At 44.2% G+C, this 12,379-nt stretch overlaps 1 protein-coding gene across 12 annotated transcripts in view; it reads right to left on the reverse strand.

Moving 5' to 3' along the window:
* The window catches only part of SRGAP2 (SLIT-ROBO Rho GTPase activating protein 2), a 254,501-nt gene that overhangs the window by 241,108 nt on the left and 1,014 nt on the right, over positions 1 to 12,379 (reverse strand). For 10 of the 12 annotated variants that reach the window (XM_003822926.6, XM_008976531.5, XM_024927499.4 and 7 more), the window contains exon 2: positions 10,859 to 11,467. In XM_003822926.6, coding sequence (XP_003822974.1) covers positions 10,859 to 10,925 — 67 coding nt within the window. In that variant the 5' untranslated portion in view covers positions 10,926 to 11,467. Of the gene's footprint in view, positions 1 to 10,858; positions 12,309 to 12,379 lie in introns of those variants that run through there. The other 2 variants (XM_063599687.1, XM_063599795.1) reach the window with 1 other exon arrangement.

Genomic DNA, 12,379 nt, shown 5'->3' on the forward strand with positions numbered 1-12,379 from the left:
GGGTCACCTCTCCACTGATTAATGCATTTAGAAGATATGGTTAAGAAAACAAAACAAAACAAAAAAAAAACAAAAAAAACAAAGAGAATATGCCTTCTCCCTAAAGGATGATATCCTAAAATATACACCAAAATGGAGGAACATGTCCCAACTGTTTTTCCTTCCTCACGAATACATATTTCAAGTTCAGAACCATTCATTCACAACGTATAAATAAGGTCAAGGCTATTTCATACCAAATGACTTGAAAAACCATAAGGGACCATTTTCCTGCTTGTTCCTTAGGACCTCTCCTTCCCCATTTACCAAAGATCTCACAGCTGCTTCTAACCAGGCAATAGCTCTCTCCACACCGTGCTTTGAAAAAGGAACAAAACAGTTCCTTTTTCAGGTCAACCCAGTTTTAACTCCAGGTCAAGACAGACAAACTTTCTCAAACTTAGACTTTCAGTGCCTGATTAAAATGGTGAATAAATCCTGGACAAATGTAGAATGTGTTTTTGCTTCAATTACAGAAAGCCTTATGTTTGTTTTAAACTCTCGGGAATTTCAGTGTTAACATTTTTCTTGGTTTCCAAGGTAAGAGATGTGACTGAAGAAATTTGGTCAAAGCAAGTATAGCTCTAGGGCAGTGACTCTAAAGAGGGCAGTGATTCTAAAGAGGGCTGTGCCAGCAATAAATTTAAGGAGAAACACACCCCCGTGGGGGAGGATCCATAAGGCTATGTAGTTTGTACTTGTCCTTGTATAATGCAAATATATTCACAAAGTTTAATCTATATCAAATTTCAAATAAGATTAACATAGGGCATGGGTTTCTTACTGGAGTCGAGGAGAAATGCAGAAGTGTGCCATCATGGCACTATCACATCCAAACTCAACTCAGAAGACAGTTCAATTCAACTTATAAACATTGTGGTGCTTACTATGTGTCAGGAGCTGGACATGCAGAAATGAATAAAAGACCATTCTTTCCTGAAGGTGCTCAGTGAGTTGTAAACAAAGAGATGTAAATGAAGAGATCGCAATGTAATATGATGAGTGCAATAATACAAGAGTGTACAAAGACACTGCAGAGGAGATGCTGAGAGCGTACTGATGAACTCTGTGCAGAAGGCAAGGGGAGATGCTGAGGAATCCTGCTTGGGATCCCGCACAGGGGAGCAGGGAAGGCTTCCTGGAGGGGTGGCATCTGAGCTGCTTTAAAGGATGAATAAGTTTTACAGGTTCAAGGAAGAGGACCCATTCCAAAGAGAGGGCACAGCATGGATACAGCACAAACCATGACACAACATGATAAAGAAAGGAAACTAGAGGCAGTTCAGCTGTAAGGCAGTATAAAATGTAAGCAGGGTAAGTGGGAAGTGATTAATATTAACAGTCTTTTATGCTACGATGTTAGCAAAAAAAAAATGAGTTTTTAAAAATCACTCTGGTGACATTGTGCAAGATACAGTGTCAAGATACAATTAAACTATTTCTAAAAGATTATTTGTAGTAGTTAGGTCATCCATTTATTCATTCAGTACTACAGACAATAAGTGTTTACTGAGAGCCACCATTTGAGCTACAATAGTCTTCCAGACACGTTTCCTATCTGAAGGGACCTTATAATAAGCTATTTATTTAGCATTTAATATTTGCCATACACTGAGCCAGTACTCTTAACACAACTGCAATTAATAGCAAAGGAGGTCTCATTATCTCCACGTCACAGAAAAGGAGGCTTGGAAGAGAAGTTGAGTGACTTCAGCAAGGTCACACAGCAAGGAGGTGATGCTGACAAGACTCCAACTGAGGGCTGGTTCCAGAGCCTGTATTCTTTGCATTGCACTACACAACTTCAAAACATTCCTACATTCAGAAGTCTGGTAGAAGAAAAAAGAATGAAATACAAATATTCCAAACATAAGGCAGTATGAGATCAATGCCATATGAGATCTATTAAGAGAAGCACTGTGTGGGTGAAATAGAGAGAAGGGTTATTTCTGGTCAGAGCAATTAAGGAAGGAATCCCAGAAACGTTGGGCTTTACCAGAAAGGTGAGATTTCTTTCTTTCTTTTCTTTTTTTTTTTTTTTTTTTTTTGAGATGGAGTTTCACTCTTGTTGCCCAGGCTGGAGTGCAAGGGCACGATCTCGGCTCACAGCAACCTCCAACTCCTGGGTTCCAGCCATTCTCCTGCCTCAGCCTCCCAAGTAGCTGGGATTACGGGCAAGTGCCACCACCCTCAGCTAATTCTACATTGTAAGTAGAGACAGAGTTTCACCATGTTGGTCAGGCTGGTCTCTAACTCCCGACCTCAGGTGATCCACTGCCCCCAGCAGAAGGATGAGATTTCAACAGGTGAAGATACGGGACTGGGCAGCGAAAAAGGGGCATTTCATGAGCAACACGAAGAACTTAGACTCTGGCGACAACCAAGGTTCCTATTCCATCATTCACCAGCTGCAGACCCTGGGGAAATAACTGAATGTCCTACACCTCACTTTTTTCATCAGTAAAATGGGATACTAGTAACATCTTTTTCCTAAAGTTGGAGTAGGGATTATGGAATAATCTATATAAAGTATTTAGCGTAATGCTTAGTAAGTGGTAAACATACAACAGACAGCAAATGTTAGCTAGTAGTCTATGTGTTTAAAGAATGGTAAGTAGTCAAGTTAGGCTTCCAGTCCTCTTAAAGCAAAATAAGAAATGTGGTCGAAACAATAGGTTGCAGTCAGATTGAGAATGAAGTTCATGTCTACCTTAGAAAGTTGGTCTGTATTTAGCGGGCAATAGGGAGTCAATCATTAGAAGAAAGAAGCCATATTAAGAACATTCTGAGTAGATCTCCAGTGGGAGCCCCTAGCCCCTCTCCTTGACATCTGGCTCATTTGTGACCCCTTCTAAAAAGGCATGAGGCCCTAGGACTAGTTCAAGCCAGATCTATTTTTTCGTTTGCTTGTTTTTTGTTTTTGAGATGGAGGCTTGCTCTGTCACCCAGGCTAGAGTGCAGTGGCATGATCTCGGCTCACTGCAACCCCTGCCTCCTGGATTCAAGCGATTCTCCTCCCTCAGCCTCCTGAGTAGCTGGGATTACAGGCACCCACCACCACGCCCAGCTAACTTTTGTATTTTTGTAGAGATGAGGTTTTACCATGTTGGCCAGGCTGGTCTCGAACTCCTGACCTCAGGTGATCCGTCTGCCTCGGCCTCTCAAAGTGCTGGGATTACAGATGTAAGCCACCACACCCAGCCAAGCCAGCTCTATATGAAAACAGACACTGTCATTTGCCCACTCCTAACATGGCCATGATTTTTTTTCTTTTCTTTCTCACTCCATCCTGTACCTTCCCTCCTAAAAGCAGAGTAATGGCTGAGACACAATTATTAGCCTGACTTCCCTTGGAGATTGTCTTGGTTAAACAAATTTTCCAGAAACTAATCTGGGTAGCTTAGATCATTATTTATTTGTTACTTTCTAAAATTTGTTAATACCAGGCTTTCACTTAGTTATCTGGAAGCTAATGCCTCTTCTATAACATAATTATTAGCTCTATCACCTAGGCTAGACTGCAATGGTGCGATCAATCATGGCTCCCTGCAATCTCGAACTCCTGGGCTCAAGCAATTCTCCTGCTTCATCATCCTAAGAGAGCCTAGGACTACAGGTATGTGCCATCACACCCAGATAATTTTTTTTTTTTTTGAAATGGAGTCTCACTCTTGTTACCCAGGCTGCAGTGCAATGGCGAGATCTTAGCTCATTGCAACCTCTGCCTCCCAGGTTCAAGTGATTCTCGTGCCTCAGCCTCCCGTGTAGCTGGGATTACAGGTGCCTGCCACCACACCCGGCTAATTTTTTTATTTTTAGTAGAGACAGAGTTTAACCATATTGGCCAGGCTGGTCTTGAACTCCTGACCTCAGGTGATCTGCCCACCTCAGCCTCCCAAAATCCTGGGATTACAGGCATAAGCCACTGTGCCCAGCCAGTTTTTTATTTTTTGTTTTTTTTTCTTGTAAAGATGGGGTCCCACTATGTTTCCCAGTTTGGTCTTGAACTCCTGGGCTCAAGCAATCCTCCCACCTTGGCCTCCCAAAGTGCTGGGATTACAGATATGAGCCACTGTGCCTGGCCAATAGTACTGGTTTATTAATACATTATAATGAAGAAACTTTGGGGGTAATGATTACATTCACTATCTTGATTGTGCTGGTTTCATGGGTATTATATATGTCAAAGCCTATCAAATTGTATACCTTAAATATGTGCAATTTATTAAATGTCAATGAAATCTCAATAAAGCTATTAAAAATATGGTAAAAGTTTAGTAATTCATGTAATTATTAAAAGGTGTACAACTTTATAATTAATAATATACTAATATACAAGCTAATGCACATATTAAAACCTTAAGTTTAAAAAATTTATCAGGACAAGTGATTATATAGAAATGTATATACAGGCTTGTAAAACTTTGGTATAGTGTACCTTTTAAAAAAAAATAACCAGCCTGGGCAATGTAGGGAGACTTCATCTTTACAAAAAATTTTAAAACTAGCTGGGTGTGGTAGCATGTGCCTATAGCCCCAGCTACTTCGGAGTCTGAGGTGGGAGGATCACTTGAGCTCAGGAGGTCAAGGCTGCAGTGAGCCGTGATCAAGCCACTGCAATCCAGCCTGGGTGACAGAGTGAGACCCCATCTGAAAAAAAAAAGAAAAAGAAAAAAGAACACCCCTATGTTACACCTATGTTCACAGCAGCATTATTCAAAATAGGCAAAAGGTGGAAACAACCCAAGTGTTCATCAATGAACGAATGGGTAAACAAAATGGGGTATATACATACAATTAAATATTATTCAACCTTAAAAAAGAAAGAAATTTGGACATATGCTACAACATGGATGAACTTTCAGGACATTATAGGAAGTGAAATAAGCCAGTAACAAAAAATATATACAATATGATTCCATTTACCTGCAGTATCTGGAGTTATCAAATAGAGACAAAGTACAATGGTGCTTGCCAGAGACAGGGGCAGGAGGGAATAGGGAGCTGTTGTTTAATGGGTATAAAGTTTCAGTTTTGCAAGATGAAAAGAGTCATTTAGATGGATGGTAGTGATGACTGCACAACAATGTGAATGTACTTAATGCTACTGAACTGTACTCTAGAATGGTTAAGATGGTCAATCTCCTGTGTATTCTACCACAATTACAGAGAGTAAGGGAGATATGAGAGTTCCTACACATTATTGTAAAATCAGTAAGGGTGTTAATTTTGTAATTTTTTAAAATGCTTTTAAGTGCTGTTATTACTTATTTTTAAACCAAACAACTTCCAAGGCAACTTTCCCAGATTCCCCAAAAAGTCAATTCTGGAGCTGACACCAGGTTAAAACTGTTAATTTTATTACTACCAGAAATCTACACATCAACTGCTTTTTCCCTGCAATATGACATATTTTCCTAACGTAGCTGTCAGAGGTCAAGGGTATAAGGTAAGCACAATTCCCATGAAGCATTCTCACTTCTGGAAGGACAACTCTACAGGTGCCACTGGGTAGCCCAGTTTATCTGGAGTGAATAATGGGAGTCAGGGTCTGGGTACCTGCTGATTTTAATAGTGAGGGCGCCTACATACTGCAGCCAGGTCCATCTCTGGACACCTCATAGCAAAGAAATGATCAGAGCCTGTCTAAGTTTTCAACCTGTGTGATACATAACGGATGTGGCCACAATTACCAGATAGGCTTCTTCAAAGGAAATTTCTGTTCTCATTCCCCAAGAACACCTGAAATTGAAAAAGCTAAGGACCCCTCATGAACACTGTTTCCAACTACTGCTTCTTTGCACAGTACACTGCATCCCCTGGCTCCTTGCCCACCACCTTCCTCTAGGGTCTTTCAATTGCAAGACGCAGAGTATGGTACTTGAATGTTTCCAAGAGTTTCATTTTCTTCCAGGAGTTCACCTTACTGCTGCAGAGTAGCTTTTTTTGTTGTTGTTTTTTCCCCTAAGCAAGGGACAGGAGCCCTCAATCATCTTGCAGGAAAATGATAGCATCTGCTTGAGGATTCCAACTAAATGTTTTACTGCAGCTTTTCAAACTGACTATATTTAACTGATTATATTTAAAACTGATTAACTGATTATATTTAAAGCTCCCTTGGGGAATGGGAGCTGTGAGGAAAGAAGCTTTGGAGAAGACCTTTGTTGGCATGAATGAAAAATTGCTCAGACCTCCCAAGGGAAAGAGCTTGTTTATATACCAGCCATCAACATTCCCAAGTATATATACATACACAATATGACTCCAGTTTTAAATTTCATCTCCTGCTCTTGAAGGGTCCTGGAAAGGGTTAAACTGTTCCAGGCAAAGGCCTGCACTTTTTCTATCAAAATGCTCCAGATGGAAATTACAAAATTTCACTTCCAGCTTTGTGGTGCACACACACTGTTCTCCTAAGACATTAAAAAAAAAAAAAAAAAAAAAAGACAAGACCCCTAATGTTCTCGAGAAAGAAAATGTGACTGCTCAGCATACAGTGCCACCCTGTTTCAGACTATTTCTTCTGGAATATTTGCATGAACTGTCAATCTCAAGCTTTCTGGGAGACTGTAAAAACTCAAGTTATAGAGAGGGTAAAGGAAAAGGGCCTTAAATAAGGAAAGAACAATAGCTGGGACTGTATACAGTCATGTGTATTCACCCAAATACCACCCAGATTCACAACCCTGGTAACCATGCCCTGCACCTTACCACCTTTGCTGCTCCAATCCCAGCAACAAGCTAACAGGCTAGAGGCCAAAGGCTTCAGGTTATGACCATGAATCTGACCAGGGCTGTAAAGAATTTCCAGAGATTAATGTACATCAGCCCTCCCCATACCTGCAGGTTCCATATCTGCAGATTCAATCAAATGGGAATGGAAAATATTCAGGAAAAAAAAAAAAAACAATAAAAATACCAATACAACAATTTAAAATAATACAAATTTTAAAAGCAGTATAACAACTATTTACATAGCATTTACACTGTATTAGGTATTATAAGTAATCTAGAGATGATTTAAAGTATACAGAAGGATGTGTGTACATAGGTTATACGCAAATACCACACCATTATTTATCAGGGACTTGAGCATCTGCAGATTTTGGTATCCTGGGGGAAGTGGGGGTAGTCCTTGAACCAATCCCCTGAGGATACTGAGGGACAACTACATATGAAAGCACATTGTAAATTGGAAAGAGCTATGTAAAAAGACTAAGAATATTATTGCTTTCAAGTCAGACACTGAGAGGCATGAACTTTCCAAGGAATCTGGGCACCCACAAACCAGAAAAAATGATGGTTTTTAAGAAGACACTACAAGGCAGGCTGACTAAGGAGGCACACCCCTCATAAAACCACTCTGGGGTAGGGTTGGGGCTGAAGCCTCAGGAGTTCCTCAGGGCACATGCAAGCAGGTGGTTTATAGGGAGGCAAAAATCAAGGGATAGAGAGGGTCCCAGAAAGGGTCCCATGAGATGAGGGTCCCATTTAGAGTTCATTTGACTCAAACAATTCTGATTGAAAAAACAGGACCTGGGACTCTGGTCAAAGACAGGCCGAACCACAGTGGCCAATAATTAGTTTACTTGTTCACTGACAGAAAAAGAAACTGATTTCCAGAGGGTTTAAGTGACTGACCCAAGATCTTTTGTTACGACTAAATGAACTTAAGCTAGAACTCAAGTTTCATTCCTTACTTATTTCCTATCATTTAATAGCTGGCACTTTGGGAGTGAATATGCAATGCAGCCTCAATAGTCAGCCCAATTCAGCAAAAGAAAGGCTCACAGAGAAGTAGACCGTACCATTATTGAGCACTTACAAGTGCAAGATACTGTTCTAAATAATTTATATATCTCATCAACAACTCACTACTATCTTAGGAAATCTATTTTATTTTACCTATTTTCCAAATAAGGAAACTGAGGCTCAGACAAATCATGTAACTTGCCCGAAGTGAAAGGCTAGCTACTGGCAGAACCAAGATTTAAACCTGAATCACTTTGACTCTAAAAATTGCACTTAACAACCAAACCAAACTGCATAGCTGTTACAGCAATTTTCTTTTTATCTTGGCATCTGTAAGAGAAGTAAGTCTGGCAGCACCATGAGTCCCATATAACACATAAAAAGCTGACACTCATAATAATTCTGACCCAGGGCTTCTAGCTAGTGGGGGGCAGAGCCAAACCAGATCGCAGGCCCTTTGTCTCCAAATTCTGTGCTGTTCCATAGAGAGCCCAGCTTCCAGAATATAAGCTCCACGAGGGTGGAGACTTTTTCTTCTTCACAGCTGTATGGCCAATCGCCAGAACACACAGCAAGCACTCAATAAATAGTTAATGAATAAAGGAATGAAGTCAAGCTGCCATGGTTTGGCTGTGTGACCTTGGAAGGGCTTCTCATCCTCTCTAAGCCTCAGTTTCCTTATATGGTGAATGGAAGGTGACAATAATACCCATTTCCTGGGTTGAGGTAAGGATTAAACCAGACCATTCATTTAAAGCACTTGGGACTGACTGGAACATAATGAGCAACCAAAATGTAATCTATTATCATTATCATTATTACTACTATTATTGATTGACAGATTTGGGCTCCTTAAGAATTTTTTATTTTTTTCCACCCTGGTCAGATGATGTTTCATAGTAAAGATACAGAATAGAGAATTGAGAGTTGGTAAATCTGCTTCTAGTTTCAGATCTGCCACCATCTAGCTGTGTGACCTTGGACAAGCCTCTTCAGTTCTCTGTATTCTCCTCAGCTGTAAAATGAAGGACTAAACTGTTCAAATCAGTTCCATAAGCATTCATCAGGCACCTTCTCGGAGTAAGACATCATGCTCAGCCACCTATAAAATTCTATGATCCTGAATAGTATCAATGGGAAAATATCAGAGCAAAGCAAAATAGTCTGTTTGTGGCAAGGTTGAAGAGAGAACCCAAATAGCCGACTGCATTACATCATCTCAATGAGCAATGTTTGTAAATATCCAAAGTGTTTAATTTTGAGACACTCTTGAGAAATCCTTTGCCAATAAGAAATTGGCAGATATGGTTCTATTAACACCTATCAGCCTTGAACCTTCCAAAAAATAAACATTTAAAGTCACTTTGCACCTTAGTCAAATGGCGTGCTTCTGGAGAGAAATCTGGGAAGATCAAAGTTATTAACACTCCCGATGGCAACAGTTTAAGAATAGGATGTGTTAAAAAAAAAAAAAAAAAAAAAAAGACATATCTGGTTAAAACTGCAGGGGGGATTCCAAGAGCAAATGCAATGCATCTGGACAGGACACGGAGGCCAGTGGCCTATTGTTTACAAAAACAGGCCTGGATTATGAACAGTGACAAGAGGCCAAGACCTCAATTATAACTCACAACCACACCTCTCTCAATCCCAGTTCAACTGAAGCTATCAATCAGTCAACTCCCCCATCTCTGTAATAAACCTACCAATATTTGCAGCCAAGTGGATAGAAGGCCCCTTAGGGCACCTCCAGCACTGACCAAACTAATGACATAAAAAAGATCCTGTAGGTACAATGAGGACTTCAGACTACCTTCCAACCTTCCAAGAGATAAGGGAGCTGCCCATTTCAAACTCTACGCCTACCCCCACCCCCCAGCAATCATTAGAGGGGAGCCATGGCCCTTCCCAAGTCCTCTCTGATAGGAAAAGGTCTCCTTGCACTGGTGCAGGGAAAGGAGGGGCCCCTCCCTCTGTACTCTGAAACAAAGGAAAACCCAGAGCTCCAACCATGTGGTGTAACATTCAAGGCCACCCACCTCTTCCACTCCCCAGCTAAGGTCTCAATGGGCTGGAGCCACATGGCTCTTTCCAGTGACTGACCAGGAAGGGACAGTGCCTTGCACAAACACATGCTGCAGCTCTTTAACAGGCAGGAACCCCTCCTATGGGAATTGCTGGTTTAAAAAACGCTATCTGAGTAAGGGCTCTTATTCATGAGTCAAGTCAGTCGACTAGATGAGAAGACAGGTCACTTGGTTTCTCCTAGTCCACATTTTGCTTTACCCTTCACATTTTTCAGGAGAGGGAAATGGGGCTTTAAAAGCATGTCTTCCGGAGCAGAGGGCCACAGCACAGAAGGGTTAAACAATTATGTCTTCCCATTTTCCAGAATCAGCACCAACCGGCTACCCTAACATCCTCCCAACTCTATTCAGATTTAGGTGAGGGCGGAGACCGGGCGTGGGTGGCCTTATTCTCTGATCTCTGATTGTATGCAGGCGGACCAGAGACCAGGCAGGTACAAGGTACACCCAAGGTGGCAATGGACTTTTGGTGCCAATGCCATAGCAAATCTCATGTTTTAATATAGTGCATCCGAAAAACCCCGCCTCTCCCAAGGCTCTCCAAATGGTACACCTTCCCAAGGTTGCCTTTCTGTCTGGACTCCTCTTCGATCTCTGAAACAAATGTCCAAACACCTGTCAGATTTCAGTTGTCTTTCAAGGAAACCTGACCCAGAGAACCGGAGGCAAACTGCCTTTCTCTAAGAGCCTCCTGCCCCTCCCCCCACCCTGTCCGGCTTGGGGGAAAGGGCTGCCAAAATCATGGTCAGCCCCACAAAGATACTCCTACAGCCCACTGCAAAAATTCCTTTCCAGTGTCAATGGCCCCCTGGCATTGCCCATCCTTTAGAGGTTCAGACCCATCTATGAAACCACCTCTGGGGTCAGCCTGCCCCCATCTGCTCCACCCAAAGAAATGAACAACCTGCAAATCACCGTGGAAATACACGCCTCACCAGTCCACAGAGCATTTGCAGTGTGCTATTTTTCAAAGCCCTTACCTTTGACCTGAGTATCGTACTCTGCTATGATCTCCTTATCCTTTTTGAATTTGGCTGGAGACGTCATGTTTTCCTTCTTTCTTCCAAATTCGAATTGTGAATTGATAGATCCACGGAAAAAATCCAATCACCTAAATCAATACCTCCAAGACCGCTTCTCTCGAGGGCAGAAGGGGCCCCCCACGGTGGTCTCCAGCGCTCCGTGGAGCGCGGGCTGCGGGCTGGGCAGACGGCTACGGCGGGCACATGCAGACGGTGGGCGCTGGGGCCGGGTGCGGCGGCGGCTGGTGCCTGTGCTAGAGCCGGAGCCGCAGCCTCAGCATTAGCCGGGAGAACTGCAGCGCCCGGAGGCTGGCCTGGGGTCTGACATCAACGACACAGGCGGGGAGTGGAAGTCCTTCCGCACAACATGGTGTGGGGCTGCGGGGGTGTGGACGCGCCCAGCTGTGTCCCCGGGAGGGAGTGGGTGCTTTTCGGGGTGCCGGGGGAGGGCTGGGCGTGCTTCGCGGTTTTTTGTCGTAGAGGCTCAAAGATGCTGCAAATCAAATCCCAAACGGGAGCCGCAACAGCGCAGACTGGATCGGAAGTCGTTTGCTCCGGTTCACTTGCCTGTAAATGCAGGAAAAGGGGGAGGGGGCGATCAGCCAGAGCGCAGATCCTAATCGCGGCGGGGGTGGGGTAGGGGACGTCGTTCCGAGCCCGCCCTGGGCCCATTCCTGTCCGCTTAACGCCTCCCCGCCCGCAGAGCCCGGCGCTACGAGGTGGGGAGGAAGGAAGCTCCCTCCGGATTTTAAGGCTGAAAGAAAACACTTTGGAGCAGCCGCCTGCGCGGGCTCCGGGCGGGGACTGCAGGAACGCGGGGCACCGGGCGGGGACTGCGGCACCTCGGCGGCCTCCTGAGCCCCGCCAGCGCTGGGCAGCGGCCAGCCCGAGGGAGCCCTCCCGACCTAGCCCCCGACGTGGCCCCAGACCCCCGGCCGGGGCACCTCCCTGTACATCAAAGGGGATCAAAGCCGGGGAGGGACAAGCCACCCGGGCACAACTTTTCTTCCCCTCCCGCCCCTCCTCCTAGTTGTTTTGTTTTTGGTTACTAGCTTCTCTTGGCAGCAAAATGTTGATGGGGGGGGGGCAAATCTGCAGGAAAAAGCCTGCTCGGCACGGGACACATCCAGGAAAACAATGTGGTCAGCTGAAGCAGGAAACGGGTTAGAGGATAGGGTCGGAGCCGGGAAAACCGGGGGGCGGTGAGCGGAAGGCAGCCGTCGCCTCCCTCAAGCTACGGACGATAGTGACTATAAATGCCACCCCCAATATTTTTTTGACACCCAAGCTCAGAGATCTCAGATATCCCACCCAATCCCAGGCTGGGGATGGGAGGAGGTCGGTGAGGTCGCAGTCCTGACTCCTCGCACCAGGCGGTGCCCGAGAAGATCCGGCCCCGGACGAGGCCCAGGGGGCTGGAGGGACGCAAGCGGGAGCGCGGAGCCCGGCGGCTAGCTCCCTCGCGTGCCGCAGCGGCGA

This window comes from Pan paniscus, chromosome 1 (genome assembly GCF_029289425.2).
Source record: "Pan paniscus chromosome 1, NHGRI_mPanPan1-v2.0_pri, whole genome shotgun sequence".
In the NCBI taxonomy this organism is placed as follows: domain Eukaryota; kingdom Metazoa; phylum Chordata; class Mammalia; order Primates; family Hominidae; genus Pan; species Pan paniscus.